The sequence below is a fragment of the Coregonus clupeaformis genome, unplaced genomic scaffold (genome assembly GCF_020615455.1).
Source record: "Coregonus clupeaformis isolate EN_2021a unplaced genomic scaffold, ASM2061545v1 scaf0004, whole genome shotgun sequence".
Classification (NCBI taxonomy): Eukaryota; Metazoa; Chordata; class Actinopteri; order Salmoniformes; family Salmonidae; genus Coregonus; species Coregonus clupeaformis.
The window spans coordinates 810,611-827,623 of NW_025533459.1; the positions used below are offsets into that span (position 1 = coordinate 810,611).

Genomic DNA, 17,013 nt, shown 5'->3' on the forward strand with positions numbered 1-17,013 from the left:
TTTTGTATGACTAGCAGTAGCCTAGCGGTTCTTGAGGCAGGCAAGATCAGCTTAGGGGGTTTTACACTATTGTTTCATTTCTTGGGTCCTGCTCAGCCCTTTTTCCCAAACCCTTACCGTGTGTTCAGAAATAAACCATTTGTGTTTGACGGTAGTTCATGGTTGTTGTGTCATATTTGTTCTCACTGTTCCATGCCACACTCCTAATTTGCATAATTTATGTTACGGGTCTCATGTCCATCCACCCTAGATGTTTAGAGCCACGGGGTTCGTAACAGAGCCCTATATAGGGACCCAGCCAATGTGTAGAGCCCTATATAGGGACCCAGCCAATGGATAGAGCCCTATATAGGGACCCAGCCAATGGATAGAGCCCTATATAGGGACCCAGCCAATGGATAGAGCCCTATATATGGACCCAGCCAATGGATAGAGCCCTATATAGGGACCCAGCCAATGTGTAGAGCCCTATATAGGGACCCAGCCAATGGATAGAGCCCTATATATGGACCCAGCCAATGGATAGAGCCCTATATAGGGACCCAGCCAATGGATAGAGCCCTATATAGGGACCCAGCCAATGGATAGAGCCCTATATAGGGACCCAGCCAATGGATAGAGCCCTATATAGGGACCCAGCCAATGGATAGAGCCCTATATAGGGACCCAGCCAATGGATAGAGCCCCTATAGGGACCCAGCCAATGGGTAGAGCCCTATATAGGGACCCAGCCAATGGGTAGAGCCCTATATAGGGACCCAGCCAATGGGTAGAGCCCTATATAGGGACCCAGCCAATGTGTAGAGCCCTATATAGGGACCCAGCCAATGTGTAGAGCCCTATATAGGGACCCAGCCAATGTGTAGAGCCCTATATAGGGACCCAGCCAATGTGTAGAGCCCTATATAGGGACCCAGCCAATGGATAGAGCCCTATATAGGGACCCAGCCAATGTGTAGAGCCCTATATAGGGACCCAGCCAATGGGTAGAGCCCTATATAGGGACCCAGCCAATGTGTAGAGCCCTATATAGGGACCCAGCCAATGGGTAGAGCCCTATATAGGGACCCAGGCAATGTGTAGAGCCCTATATAGGGACCCAGGCAATGTGTAGAGCCCTATATAGGGACCCAGCCAATGGGTAGAGCCCTATATAGGGACCCAGCCAATGTGTAGAGCCCTATATAGGGACCCAGCCAATGGATGCCGAGAGAAAACAAAGGGCTCTGCTGTTGCCAGGATCTGGGAACGGGAGAGACATGAGGAATGACGGCATTCCAGGAATTTAGAGGAAACATTGGGTTCCTGGCTCATACAGGGAGAGGATGGAAGCAGAGCATTCATAGACATACCACCCTACACACACACACACACACACACACACACCGTTCTAAACCAATAGCAGAGGAACAGATCCCCATTTAACAGGTCGACAGGACCAATAGCAGAGGAACAGATCCCCATTTAACAGGTCGACAGGACCAATAGCAGAGGAACAGATCCCCATTTAACAGGTCGACAGGACCAATAGCAGAGGAACAGATCCCCATTTAACAGGTCTACGGGACAATCGTCTATAAAGTCACTTATGGACCTTAACAGCCGCCGTTACCTGGCCAAACTCAAACAGATACAGCCCTATACTCCTCCTAATAAATCAAACCTTCTCAAAGCTACCAACTACATTAGCTGAGAGAGAGAGAGAGAAACTAGTACTATTTGTACTACAACTATTTGCACATTGCTAAAAAAAATGTAGCTGTGACTAGAACACTTGAAATGTCTTGATATATTGTAAACCTTAGAGCGCAATGTTTACTGTTCATTTGTAATAGTTTCTTTCTTCTCACCTTTATCTATTTCACTTGCTTTGGCAACATGTGTTTCCCATGCTATTAAAGCCCTAAGAATTTAGCCTTATCTCACACTGCCCATCTCGTCACCCTGCAGCCTCTCTCTGAAGCTTTAGTCTTGCTGTCAGTTGGATTGTCCTTTATTGTGTAAATCAGCTCCCTCTCTGGGTTGAGATGATATCTCAGGGGCCCTGGGGCAGAGCAGACCACCCACACACATCACTTCCAGGAGGACCAGCCAGTCAGAGCCAGGGAGAGAAGTCTGTCAGCCAGTCAGAGCCAGGGAGATGGGGCTGACTAGACTAGGCCTTTTATTATGATCAGTCAACAGTCTGAGACAGGGGCCTGCTAGTCTGACGTCAGCCAGTCTGAGCTGAAAGGAAAAGGCCTTTTATTATGAAAGTCCGTCAGTCAACAGGGACCTGCTAGTATGACTGTCCTCTGCATGTCAGTATGGAAACAGCTGGGGCAGGGGTATTCAAATACAACTTGAGAAGGTGCGGTCACACAAACTTCCAAAGTGGGAAAGGTCCTGAGAGATAGATAGAGATATATATATATATATAGTGATTTATTGGTGCTCTAGCACAGCATAGTATCAAACTTACCATTGTCCATATTCTGATTTGGGATACATGTTTTATATATCTAAAATGTTTTCAGGACCTCTATTAAAAACATTAAAAATGGGCCCAATCAGATACATTCTAATGAATTACAAACATCTTTATTTTGACTGTGAACAATGTACCTGTGCTGCAGTAGCAAGTAGGCTATTACTATTTGTCATGCTGCTTCAAAAAGACATTTAAAGAAATTAGTACAACAAAAAGTATTTTTTTTGTTAAATGAATGGTTTCTCTTTTTACAATAATAATAAAGTGCTGAACATTGCTGAAGAACAAAAGTGATTGCATAGTAATCTGTAAGCAAAAAAAGTCACTGAGCCAATGTACATGGGCCTTGCATTTCTCTTTAATGAATAAATATTAATATAATCTAAAGTGTACATTATATGGAGAACAAAGGAGAGTCCAATAGAAAAGAACATCTGAGTGCACAGACTGTGTTCCATGCATGCCCAAGTCACTCTGGGCCTTGCATCAATGACTAATGAGAGAAATCACTTTTTTTTTCCCCTCCTGCCAATACTTAGAACTTTGGCAAAAATGGTGCGAGTGCAATTCTAAGACACTGGTGCAGGTGTTCATTGGTGATCCTGGTGCGGTATTCGGTTTTAATAATGTTCTTTGTGGAGAAGGCTGACTCACAGCAGTATGTGGAACCAAACGTGGTCAGGATGTGTAGTGCCGTTTTGTTAAGAACAGGGAAACCAGCTGCAGGCACCATCTTTCCCCAGAAACGGACAGGGTCACAAATCACCAACCTGCTCTTTCAAAGCCACATTTTCTTGCAGTTCAAATCAACTACAATTTGTAGTGTTGCAACATTTACCCATCTGAAGGTCTGTTTTGCTTCCTCTGAAAAAAAAAAAAGGGACATTTGTGACCAAGAAGGGCTTCTGTATAAACAGCAGCAGTTGTCTTCCAAGAGGCAAAGTCATAAAAGCGAGCCTTGAAGTTATCCGTCAGCTTCTTTATTTAAAAAATCACCGTGGTGAGGAACATCTCGCTCTCCCTGGGTTTGCTCCAAAAGTTGGGGAAGTGGACAAGTTCTCCCTGGAGATCAGTCTTGAAAATCTCCAATTTCCTCTGGAAAGCCCAGACTGTTGTTATCAAATCACACAGTGTTGTTCTGTCCCTGCAGCTTAACATTGAGCTCATTAAGATGTAATGTCTGCCAGAAATACAGCCGTTTGCATTTTCTCCACATCTTCCAAAAACTCTGTAAACCGAGTTGCCTTTTCACTCTGATAGGAAAGATTATCTCCTCCCGAATTCCCCAAAAGCGCTCCAAAACCCTGCCTTTGCTGAGCCATCTGACATTGTTGTGCACTAGTAAGTCATCATAGTTGGCATTAACCTCTGTCAGAAAGCCTCTTCGCAGACCATGCTGTTGGGATGATGATGATGCTCTCAAAAAGTTGATCCGTTTCATCATTGTTGTCATGACCTCAGCGTACACTTCTCCCAGACTGGATGATGCAGTGGTAAAAATGTCAGGTCGGTCGTCTTTCAAAACGTGAAACCAGTCCCCTTCCTCTTCCTATCATGGCTGGAGCTCCATCTGTGGTGATGGAGACCACCGACTTCAGATCTATCCCCCTTTGTCAGCATCCCTTTGATGGCCTCATGAATGTCCTCTCCTCGTGTGTGTGCTTCAAGAGTTGTTATCTGTTGATTCATCCACAGCTAAAGAAATGCATGATGCATTCTGAATGGCCTCATCAAGTTGTGAAATCACATCTTCAGCTAATATTTCAGTTCTCATTGCTGTGGGATCGGTTTGATCTTTTCCTTCAGCTCATCTTTTTGTTCACCATCAAGGTCTCAGCAACGTCACTCATTGCATTCTTTAAAACATCTCTGCGTCAGTAAATGGCTTTTTGCGTTTTCCCAAAACGCAAGCTATTTTTCAGTGAGCGCTCCATTGGATGTTCTTGGGCTGTCAGGGAACTTTGGTGGGCCTCTCATATTGGGCTTTCTCGTTCTCACCTCTGTGTTTTATGGGGACACGTTTGCGCCAAATGACTGTTGTGTCATAGCAACGCTTCACATTAGGAGCGCTACGGGACTCTGAGCCAAATCAGGCACATTGGTTTTGAACTTGTTTGCGGGGAGAATGAATGCGTACTTCTTCTGTCCACTTGTCTTTGAAAATGTGATTTTCACTATCAACTTTTCTTTGAACTAGCCATCCTTCACATTCACAATGTCTATCGACGGACGTATTTCCGTGTTCCTTCCTGCTGCTTGCTCCCAACACAGTCGTTCACTGTCAAAGATATTTGCATATATTTATGCGATCGGATGAGACACGGCTCTCTTCGTGAGACTTATTTGCATAAATGCACGCGATTTGGATAGGATGCAATCTGGGGTATCTTCACCACTACTGGAGACATAGAGAGGCCGCGCTGCACTTGGGAAACGGCGCCCGGTCGATCATGTTTGAAAGCTGTCTGAAATTAAAAATGTACTAAACTTCGATATCGTTTGGTGCCGTTCGGTCCGTATTGACCCCGTCGCTGGGTCCGGACACGTACCGCGGTCCGCCATTTGAGAATGACTGAGCTAGGGGATATAATCTAAAACTACAGCCTAACCAGGTGGTGTCAACCCAAGTATGACTGTACTCCTGTATGTCAGTCCTGTTAGTATGACCGTACTCCTGTATGTCAGTCCTGTTAGTATGATGACCGTACCCCTGTATGTCAGGCCTGTTAGTATGATGACCGTACCCCTGTATGTCAGGCCTGTTAGTATGACCGTACTCCTGTATGTCAGGCCTGTTAGTATGACCGTACCCCTGTATGTCAGGCCTGTTAGTATGATGACCGTACTCCTGTATGTCAGGCCTGTTAGTATGACCGTACTCCTGTATGTCAGGCCTGTTAGTATGACCGTACTCCTGTATGTCAGGCCTGTTAGTATGACTGTACTCCTGTATGTCAGGCCTGTTAGTATGACCGTGTCTCCATAAGCTTGGCACATCTAGCCACTGGGATTTTTGCCCATTCTTCAAGGCAAAACTGCTCCAGCTCCTTCAAGTTGGTTGGGTTCCGCTGGTGTACAGCAATCTTTAAGTCATACCACAGATTCTCAATTGGATTGAGGTCTGGGCTTTGACTAGGCCATTCCAAGACATTTAAATGTTTCCCCTTAAACCACTCGAGTGTTGCTTTAGCAGTAGGCTTAGGGTCATTGTCTTGTTGGAATGTGAACCTCTGTCCCAGTCTCAAATCTCTGGAAGACTGAAACAGGTTTCCCTCAAGAATTTCCCTGTATTTAGCTCCATCTGCTTAAATTCTGACCAGTTTCCCAGTCCCTGCCGATGAAAAACATCCCCACAGCATGATGGTGTTCGGGGTGATGAGAGGTGTTGGGTTTGCGCCAGACATTGAGTTTTCCTTGATGGCCAAAAAGCTCAATTTTAGTCTCATCTGACCAGAGTACCTTCTCCCATATGTTTGGGGAGTCTCCCACATGCCAAACGTGTTTGCTTATTTTTTTCTTTAAGCAAATGGCTTTTTTCTGGCCACTTCCGTAAAGCCCAGCTCTGTGGAGTGTTCGGCTTAAAGTGGTCCTATGGACAGATACTCCAATCTCCGCTGTGGAGCTTTGCAGCTCCTTCAGGGTTATCTTTGGTCTCTTTGTTGCCTCTGATTAATGCCCTCCTTGCCTGGTCTGTGAGTTTTGGTGAGCGGCACTCTCTTGGCAGGTTTGTTGTGGTGCCATATTCTTTCCATTTTTTAATAATGGATTTAATGGTGCTCCGTGGGATGTTAAGTTTCTGATATTTTTTTGTAACCCAACCCTGATCTGTACTTCTCCACAACTTTATCCCTGACCTGTTTGGAGAGCTCCTTGGTCTTCATGGTGCCGCTTGCTTGGTGATGTTGCAGACTCTGGGGCAAAAACTGGTATATACAGTGCCCTCCACTATTATTGGCACCCCTGTTTAAGATGTGGTCGAGGACTTCCAAAAATTCTCCTTTTTTAAAAAAAACAACATAGAACCCAAATGCAAAAAAATAGAAAAATCCAACCTTTTATTTAAGTACATTACTTTGGTGGTTAAAAAAAAAAAATCACACATTTAGAAGAAAAAAAAACTTGAAATCATGTGTCCCACAATTATTGGCACCCCTAACAATTCCGCTGAAAATTTTAATTGATTTTTTTTTAACTATATTTTTCTGTAGTTGCTAAAGTTGGTCAGGGTATCTAGGAACTTGTAATTAGTAATTCATGACTTCCTGTTTCCCTGGGGTATAAATATGACGTGACACAGAGGCCTAATTCTCTTACCCATTTGTCAACATGGCAAAGACAAGAGAACACACCATTCAAGTAAGGCAGATTTGTGTCGACCTTCATAAGTCAGGCAATGGCTACAAGAAAATAGCCACTCGCCTTAACTTGCCCGTATCTACAGTCAGAGGAATCATTAAGAAGTTTAAAACAACTGGAACAGTGACAAACAAGGCTGGAAGAGGTCCCAAGTTTATCTTGCCACAACGCACAGTGAGGAGGATGGTAAGAGAAGTAAAAAAAAGTCCTAAGCTCACTGTCACAGAATTGCATCAAAGAGTGGCATCTTGGGGTCACAAAGTCTCCAAAACAACCATCAGACGCTCTCTACATGCCAACAAGCTGTTTGGGAGGCATGCAAGGAAAAAGCCTTTTCTCACTAACACTCACAAACGTAAACGTCTGGAGTTTGCTAAGCGGCACTGGGACTTCAACTGGGATCGTGTGCTTTGGTCAGATGAGACTAAGATTGAGCTTTTGCCAACAAACACTCTAAGTGGGTCTGGCGTAAAACAAAAGATGAGTATGCCGAAAAGCACCTCATGCCCACCGTGAAGTATGGTGGAGGATCTGTGATGCTGTGGGCCTGTTTCTCTTCCAAAGGCCCTGGGAACCTTGTTAGGGTGCATGGCATTATGAACGCTTTGAACTACCAGGACATTTTAAATAAAAACCTGATGGCCTCTGCCAGAAAGCTGAAGATGGGTCGTCATTGGGTCTTTCAGCAGGATAATGATCCAAAACATGTGGCAAAATCTACACAAAAATGGTTCAGCAGTCACAAACTCAAGGTCCTCCCATGGCCATCTCAGTCCCCAGACCTCAACCCAATCAAAAACCTGTGGGGGCGAGCTAAAGAGGAGAGTGCATAAGAGAGGACCCAGGACACTGGATGATCTAGAAAGATTGTGCAAAGAAGAATGGTCAAAGATCCCTCTCTCTGTGTTCTCCAATCTTGTGAAATGTTATAGGAGGAGATTAAGTGCTGTCTTGTTGGCAAAAGGGGGTTGTACAAAGTATTAACATCAGGGGTGCCAATAATTGTGGGACACATGATTTCAAAAAAAAAAAAAAATCTAAATGTGTGATTTTTTTTTACACCAAAGTAATGTACTTAAATAAAAGGTTGGATTTTTCTATTTTTTGCATTTGGGTTCTATGTTGTTTAAAAAAAAGGAGAATTTTTGGAAGTCCTCGACCACATCTTAAACAGGGGTGCCAATAATTGTGGAGGGCACTGTGTGTGTGTATGTATGGCACTGTGTGTGTGTATATATACACATACATACACACACACATTGAGATCAGGTGACACTTAGATTGCCCACAGGTGGGCAATATTTAACTAATTATGTGACTTCTGAAGGTAATTGGTTGCACCAGATCTTATTTAGGGGCTTCATAGCAAAGTGGATGAATACATATGCACGCACCACTTTTCCGTTATTTATTTTTTAGAATTCTTTGAAACAACTTTTTTTTTTTTTTTCATTTCACTTCACCAATTTGGACTATTTTTTGTATGTCCATTACATGAAATCCAAATAAAAATCAATTTAAATTACAGGTTGTAATGCAACAAAATAGGACAAACGCCAAGGGGGATGGATACTTTTGCATGGCACTGTAACTGCTCCCTCCATCACAGGCATATACACACACACAGACCGACCAAGCACTTATAAGGGCTGGAAACCCTGTGCTGGGTGTCACTCTGTTCAATAGCCGGTCGTTTATGGACAATCAGAGAAACCATTTCACTACGTATGATTAATTTAGCTCAGACACAGTGACCTAACACAGTAACAAGTTGTTCCTGGGCTAAACAAGCCACAACATGTCCTTGTGAGGAGAGAGAGAAGTGGAGAAACTCAGAGACTTCTGATACTGTATCATACATACTGAGTACATTCCAAATGGCACCCTATTCCCTAGAGCCTTATGGTCCGTGGTCAAATGTAGTGCTATAGTCCAAAGGGTAATAGAGTGCAATTTTGGATACAGCCCACTGACACACCTCAGAGGAATGCATGAACTGAGACGCGCAACCGATCGTTTCAGAGCTGAAAACATGGATTTAAAAAATGACACCCAATCATAGCTAGCTATTCTCCCCAATAGTTTGCTGTTCAAATTAAAAAAAACACACAACAGGTGGCATGATCAGGCCCAGGGTACAGGTCACACCGGGGGGGAAAGAGCTTCTGTTGCGTTCAGATATAGCCTCTTTCAAAATAGCTGCTTAGGAATTGTAGCATATGGATGAAACATATCCGGTTGTTTGATTGGGCAGAGTAGCGTGTAACCTGTATAATTGATATGTCCACAGGGGATACAAAACATGGACACACACAGAGAGAGATTCAAAGCCACACATACAGACAGACCCCCCCCCAGGTCATACAAACACACAGCAAATGGCACGTATGTATATAGATGTAGGCCTGGCTCATACTTGAATCTTCTCTTTGTGGCAGACTGGGTTCAATTGCCTTTAGTTTCATTTTTCTGGATTTATTTGTATTATTTTTATTGCTCTAGGGTTATAATTACTGCTGGATAACCGTTGGCTACGTTTGCGACATGCTAAGAAAAAGACACTAGCTGTTTGCAGACAGTAAGATACTAACTAATAGTGTATTATAGAACGCTTGTGGATTTATATTAACAAGTAAAGTGGAAACAGCATCGTTGTCATCAATCAACATATTGTTGCATCTGCTGCATTGACCATTCAGACTGAAGAGTGAACGGTCGGCAAATGATCTCTCGTGTACGAGCAACAACAACTGAGCTTCTTGAGTGACAGGAGGCAGGGCTCGGTGAGAGAATGCAGCGTAAAGTAGTGGAGTAAACTATAAAAAACAACAACTAAATACCGTTATAGAAGGTAAAGTAAAAACCCAAACCGGTCCAGCATCAATACGGGTATATAGTAGAATACGGTAGAAACACAAAGCTTACCCTGGACACAGTGAGGGGCATGCTGAAGTCCTTCCCCCCCTGAAGTCTGAAGCCCCATGGTGCTGGGCCGTTGAGGGTTATACTGTATATACTCATGGCCTATAGAGGAGAGAAGAGAAGAGAGAGGGTTATTCATGGCCTATAGAGGAGAGGAGAGAAGAGAGAGGGTTATTCATGGCCTATAGAGGAGAGGAGAGAAGAGAGAGGGTTATTCATGGCCTATAGAGGAGAGGAGAGAAGAGAGAGGGTTATTCATGGCCTATAGAGGAGAGGAGAGAAGAGAGAGGGTTATTCATAGTCTATAGAGGACAGGAGAGAAGAGAGAGGGTTATTCATGGCCTATAGAGGAGAGGAGAGAAGAGAGAGGGTTATTCATGGCCTATAGAGGAGAGGAGAGAAGAGAGAGGGTTATTCATGGTCTATAGAGGACAGGAGAGAAGAGAGAGGGTTATTCATGGTCTAGAGAGGAGAGGAGAGAAGAGAGAGGGTTATTCATGGTCTAGAGAGGAGAGATGAGAGAGGGTTATTCATGGTCTATAGAGGACAGGAGAGAAGAGAGAGGGTTATTCATGGTCTATAGAGGAGAGGAGAGGAGAGAAGAGAGAGGGTTATTCATGGCCTATAGAGGAGAGGAGAGAAGAGAGAGGGTTATTCATGGTCTATAGAGGACAGGAGAGAAGGTTATTCATGGTCTATAGAGGAGAGGAGAGAAGAGAGAGGGTTATTCATGGCCTATAGAGGAGAGGGGAGAAGAGAGAGGGTTATTCATGGTCTATAGAGGACAGGAGAGAAGGTTATTCATGGTCTATAGAGGAGAGGAGAGGAGAGAAGAGAGAGGGTTATTCATGGCCTATAGAGGAGAGGAGAGAAGAGAGAGGGTTATTCATGGTCTATAGAGGACAGGAGAGAAGGTTATTCATGGTCTATAGAGGAGAGGAGAGAAGAGAGAGGGTTATTCATGGCCTATAGAGGAGAGGGGAGAAGAGAGAGGGTTATTCATGGCCTATAGAGGAGAGGAGAGAAGAGAGAGGGTTATTCATGGCCTATAGAGGAGAGGGGAGAAGAGAGAGGGTTATTCATGGCCTATAGAGGAGAGAAGAGAGGGATAGAGATACACACAAGTTTGGGGTCACTTAGAAATGTCCTTGTTTTTGAAAGAAACGCAATTTTATGGTCCATTAAAATAACATCAAATTGATCAGAAATACTGTGTAGACTTTGTTAATGTTGTAAATGGCTATTGCAGCTGGAAACGGCTGATTTTTTATGGAATATCTACATTAGGCGTACAGAGGCCCATTATCAGCAACCATCAGTCCTGTGTTCCAATGGCAGCTTGACCGTATGGTACGTAAGAAGTGCCCATCAAGCCAATCCAACTTGTGGGAGGTGCTTCAGGAAGCATGGGGTGAAATCTCTTCAGATTACCTCAACAAATTGACAACTAGAATGCCAAAGGTCTGCAAGGCTGTAATTTCTGCAAATGGAGGATTCTTTGACGAAAGCAAAGTTTGAAGGACAATTATTATTTCAATTAAAAATCATTATTTCTAACCTTGTCAATGACTACATTTCCTATTCATTTAGCTATATTTCCTATTCAAACTCATGGAAAACAAGGACATTTGTAAGTGACCCAAAACTTTTGAGTGGTATATATATATATATATGGCCTATAGAGGAGAGAAATAGATACACACTGAACAAAAATATAAACCGCAACATGTAAAAAGTGTTGGTCCCATGTTTCATGAGCGGAAATAAAAGATCCCAGAAATGTTCCATACGCACAACAAGCTTATTCCTCAAATTCTGTGCACGAATGTGTTTACGTCCCTGTTAGTGAGCATTTCTCCTTTGCCAAGATAATACATCCACCTGACAGGTGTGGCATATCAAGAAGCTGATTAAACAGCATGATCATTACACAGGTGCACCTTGTGCTGGGGACAATAAAAGGCCACTCTAAAATGTGCAGTTGTGTCACACAACACAATGTCACAGATGTCTCAAGTTGAGGGAATGCGCAATTGGCATGCTGACTGCAGGAATGTCCACCAGAGCTGTTGCCAGAGAATTCAAAGTTAATTTCTCTACCATAAGCCGCCTTCAACGTCATTTTAGAGAATTTGGCAGTACGTCCACCGGCCTCAACTGCAGACCACGTGTAACTACGCCACCCGGACAGCTGATGAAACTGAGGAGTATTTCTGTCTGTAATAAAGCCCTTTTGTGAGGAAAAACTCATTCTGATTGGCTGGGCCTGGCTCCCCAGTGGGTGGGCCTATGCCCTCCCAGGCCCACCCATGGCTGCGCCCCTGCCCAGTCATGTGAAATCCATAGATTAGGGCCAATTTAATGTAATTTATTTCAAATAGACCTACAATGAGCCAAGGTTTAAAACCCTTGCATAGAACTACATGCAAGGCCAGTTTCTTTGAGGATAGTTGGTATGGATGGGCTTGCCTTGGCAGCAGAACACCACCACAATAGGGACTCAGAGTTACATTTACATTTACAGTCATTTAGCAGACGCTCTTATCCAGAGCGACTTACAGTTAGTGAATACATTATTATTTTATTTTTTTAAATTATACTCATCCCCGAGGTCATCCCCAGGGCCTCCAACGCACCCCATATAGCACCCTAATTCCTTTATAGAGCACTACTTTTGACCAGCGCCCTATGTGAAAAGCAGTGCACTATGTAGAGAACAGGATACCATTTAGGACACAGCGTTTCCCAACCCCAGCCCTCCTCCGGGACACCCAGCATCTAGAAACAACAATAAAACACTTGCTGATTAGTTGAATCAGAGGTGATAGACTAGTGTTGGAATGATTCAAAGATGTAGGTCCCTAGATGTTTTACATTGTGACCCATTTAACACATTCTCAGTTGACAGTTGTCATGTCACCCAGAAGGTAATAACCCAGGAGCCAGTTAGGGCCTCTTTACACTACACTACTTTGATGACACAATAAAATAAAATAACCTTTATTTAACTAATAATAATAATGCCATTTAGCAGACGCTTTTATCCAAAGCGACTTACAGTCATGTGTGCATACATTTTTACGTATGGGTGGTCCCGGGGATCGAACCCACTACCCTGGCGTTACAAGCGCCACGCTCTACCAATTGAGCTACAGAGGACCAGTCAGTTAAGAATACAATGGGACGGCCTACACCGGCCAAACCCGGACGACGCTGGGCCAACCAGGGTGTCTGTAGTGACACCTGAAGCACTGAGACGCAGTGCCTTAGAACGCTGCATCACAAACTAGGTCCAGGAAAGATCCTTGAGTAGTGTAAAGAGACGGATCTAGATTTAAAAAATGTCTCTTTAAAAAAGAGATACGTCTCCCACACCACCTACATCTACACCACATACCCCCTCGGAGCGGTCCAGCGCAAAGACAACCTCTCTCCCGCGCCATATGTCCCCGTAAGAATTACCTTAATGCTCTGTTAGCCAAATTGAACATGAAAAAGGCTTTTAGAATATCCACACAATTGTGAATCATTGCATTAAATCAAGTGTGCAACACTATGTGCAACATGGTTTAGATGATAAGCTCCTGTATAGTTTGAATTTCTATCCTTATTTTGATGGTCTATATACTGTGGTATGGCGGTCTATGTACTGTGGCATGGCGGTCTATATACTGTGGTATGGCGGTCTATGTACTGTGGTATGGCGGTCTATGTACTGTGGTATGGCGGTCTATGTACTGTGGTATGGCGGTCTATGTACCGTGGTATGGCGGTCTATGTACTGTGGTATGGCGGTCTATGTACTGTGGTATGGCGGTCTATGTACTGTGGCATGGCGGTCTATGTACTGTGGCATGGCGGTCTTTATACTGTGGCATGGCGGTCTATATACTGTGGCATGGCGGTCTATATACTGTGGCATGGCGGTCTATGTACTGTGGCATGGCGGTCTATGTACTGTGGCATGGCGGTCTATGTACTGTGGCATGGCGGTCTATGTACTGTGGCATGGCGGTCTATGTACTGTGGCATGGCGGTCTATGTACTGTGGCATGGCGGTCTATGTACTGTGGCATGGCGGTCTATATACTGTGGCATGGCGGTCTATGTACTGTGGCATGGCGGTCTATGTACTGTGGCATGGCGGTCTATGTACTGTGGCATGGCGGTCTATGTACTGTGGCATGGCGGTCTATGTACTGTGGTATGGCGGTCTATATACTGTGGTATGGCTGTCTATGTACTGTGGTATGGCGATCTATGTACTGTGGTATGGCGCTCTATGTACTGTGGTATGGCGCTCTATGTACTGTGGTATGGCGGTCTATGTACTGTGGTATGGCGGTCTATGTACTGTGGCATGGCGGTCTATGTACTGTGGCATGACGGTCTATGTACTGTGGCATGGCGGTCTATATACTGTGGCATGGCGGTCTATGTACTGTGGCATGGCGGTCTATGTACTGTGGTATGGCGGTCTATGTACTGTGGTATGGCGGTCTATGTACTGTGGTATGGCGGTCTATGTACTGTGGCATGGCGGTCTATGTACTGTGGCATGGCGGTCTATGTACTGTGGCATGGCGGTCTATATACTGTGGCATGGCGGTCTATATACTGTGGCATGGCGGTCTATGTACTGTGGTATGGCGGTCTATGTACTGTGGTATGGCGGTCTATGTACTGTGGCATGGCGGTCTATGTACTGTGGCATGGCGGTCTATGTACTGTGGCATGGCGGTCTATGTACTGTGGCATGGCGGTCTATATACTGTGGTATGGCGGTCTATATACTGTGGTATGGCGGTCTATGTACTGTGGTATGGCGGTCTATGTACTGTGGTATGGCGGTCTATGTACTGTGGTATGGCGGTCTATGTACTGTGGTATGGCGGTCTATATACTGTGGTATGGCGGTCTATGTACTGTGGTATGGCGGTCTATGTACTGTGGTATGGCGGTCTATGTACTGTGGTATGGCGGTCTATATACTGTGGCATGGCGGTCTATATACTGTGGTATGGCGGTCTATGTACTGTGGTATGGCGGTCTATATACTGTGGTATGGCGGTCTATGTACTGTGGTATGGCGGTCTATGTACTGTGGTATGGCGGTCTATATACTGTGGTATGGCGGTCTATATACTGTGGTATGATAATAGATGCATTCAGGTAAGGGAGGAATGTGACTTTGGCCACACCACATCCAAGGACAGTGTAAACAGAACAGTCTGAGGTTGAAGACAGACAGACAGACCTCACTAGACATAAATGATTTTACTCATGTAAATCCACCCTTAGTCAGGACCCTTTAACCAGGGACACATCTGCCATGACCCACCAGTGGGCTCCAACACACTGTTTGAGAGACAGTCTAATGCAAGGCTCAAACTAACTCGAATGTTTCAAGACGCTTCTGGGCAGAGTGATGCAACGTCTAGCCATGGAATCCTACAGGAAGAGAGGACTATGCAAGGCCTGACTGGAGTTACTTATTCCAGAAAGCTCAATAGTATTTTCTGCAAATATCTCATTCAAAAATCAGAACATGAGCTACGCATCTGAGACCAGTTATGCATATGGAGGGGTTCAAGTCTGGATTTCAGACTGCGCGCCCTGGGTCATAGTCAAGGAAACGGACTGAAACAGGGAGAGACTACGTCAATTCTTGACCAATAAGAAACGCTGGTTTTCATTTTCCGTTGCAAAACTGTTTTACTACTTTTTTGCACTAATAAATTAAACCCCAGAGTCACAAATCTCTGAAGCTGGAGACTCTTATCTCCCTCACTAACTTTAAGCATCAGTTGTCAGAGCAGCTTACCAATCACTGCACCTGTACACAGCCCATCTGAAATTAGCCCACCCAACTACCTCATCCCCATATTGTTATTTATTTTGCTCATTTGCACCCCAGTATCTCTATTTGCACATCTATCATTCCAGTGTTAATACTAATTGTAATTATTTTGCACTATGGCCTATTTATTGCCTTACCTCCATAACTTGCTACATTTGCACACACTGTATATATATTTTCTGTTGTATTTTTGACTTTATGTTTTGTTTTACCCCATATGTAACTCTGTGTTGTTGTTTTTAACCGCACTGCTTTGCTTTATCTTGGCCAGGTCGCAGTTGTAAATGAGAACTTGTTCTCAACTGGCCTACCTGGTTAAATAAAGGTGAAATAAAATCAATAAAAAATAAACATCCACCTCTGGTCTGATTGACACATACTGACAGTCAGACTTACACTTTAGACATACAGTATTCAGAGAACAGCAGAGAGCCATTGCCTTTACATTCAAGTGATTTAGCAGACACTCTTATACAGAGTGGCTTACAGTCAGTGCATTTTAACTAACGTAGGAGATTAGTAGGTCAAGTCACAGCAATAAAGCGACATGAATGACATGTATAGCCTGCAAACTAGGCTAAATATATCCATTGGTATGCCCTTATTACAAACTAAAGAAAACGCTAATTAATGTAGGCCTAGTACAAGTCTGTCACACGTTACCCTGGAAACAAACAGAGGGACACTCATAGAGAACGTATTTAAGCTGTTCACGCTTATTCCACATAGTTGCCAAAAGTCAGTCTGTCCGCAAACAAATATCCTTCAACTCCATTGAAATATATAACTGCCTTTGCTGTACGCACTAAAACGCATCTGTCAAAGTAATATAGGCTTAAATTACATTGGTACAGCATATTCCCTTCGCTCACAGACAGCGCCACACACACACGTCATTTTAAGAACCAAGGACAACCTGAGACCATGACGCTTGCTGCACCTCTCCCTCCTCAAAGGTATTCAAAAACCTCACCATGACACAGAGCTACCTGCAATGCAACCATACCTTGTCCTGAGGCCCTCCTGGTAACCCAAAGCTGTCAGAAAACTACAGGAGTGCTGGGTGCTACAGTACTGACGCAGGCTGGGCTGACTCTTCTCCCTCCCTGTTGGCAGAGCAAGGCCCTCCCCCCCTCCCCTAGTGACACAGCTAGGCAGCCAGGCTCCTCTCCTCGGAGAGCTATATAAGGAATGCAAAACTACAAACTATTTCAGCCCTACACCCACATGAGTCACAGAGAGAGGGGGGGGGGCAGCAATGGAGAGAAGGAGCAGGAGAGAGAGGGGGAACATCAACTACACATTATCTGGCACCCCCGCGCTTCGCACGTAAAAGCCAAAAAGATATTTAGAACGGGAGGAATCCCAGGAGGAAGAGTAGAGCAGAACCTAAGTGACGAAGAAG

General features: G+C 44.3%; 1 protein-coding gene across 3 annotated transcripts in view; it reads right to left on the bottom strand.

Annotated features, from left to right (window-relative positions):
• LOC121555763 (PDZ and LIM domain protein 7) overlaps positions 1 to 17,013 on the bottom strand; it is a 71,378-nt gene that overhangs the window by 51,616 nt on the left and 2,749 nt on the right. Inside the window, exons 1-2 of one of the 3 annotated variants that reach the window (XM_041869594.2) lie at positions 16,615 to 16,727; positions 9,752 to 9,850 (exon numbers count right to left, since the gene is read on the bottom strand). The exons of 1 other annotated variant lie outside the window; for it this stretch is intronic. In XM_041869594.2, the coding sequence (XP_041725528.1) occupies positions 9,752 to 9,847 (96 nt within the window). In that variant the 5' untranslated portion in view covers positions 9,848 to 9,850; positions 16,615 to 16,727. Of the gene's footprint in view, positions 1 to 9,751; positions 9,851 to 16,614; positions 16,728 to 17,013 lie in introns of those variants that run through there. One more of the 3 variants, XM_041869593.2, reaches the window with a different exon arrangement.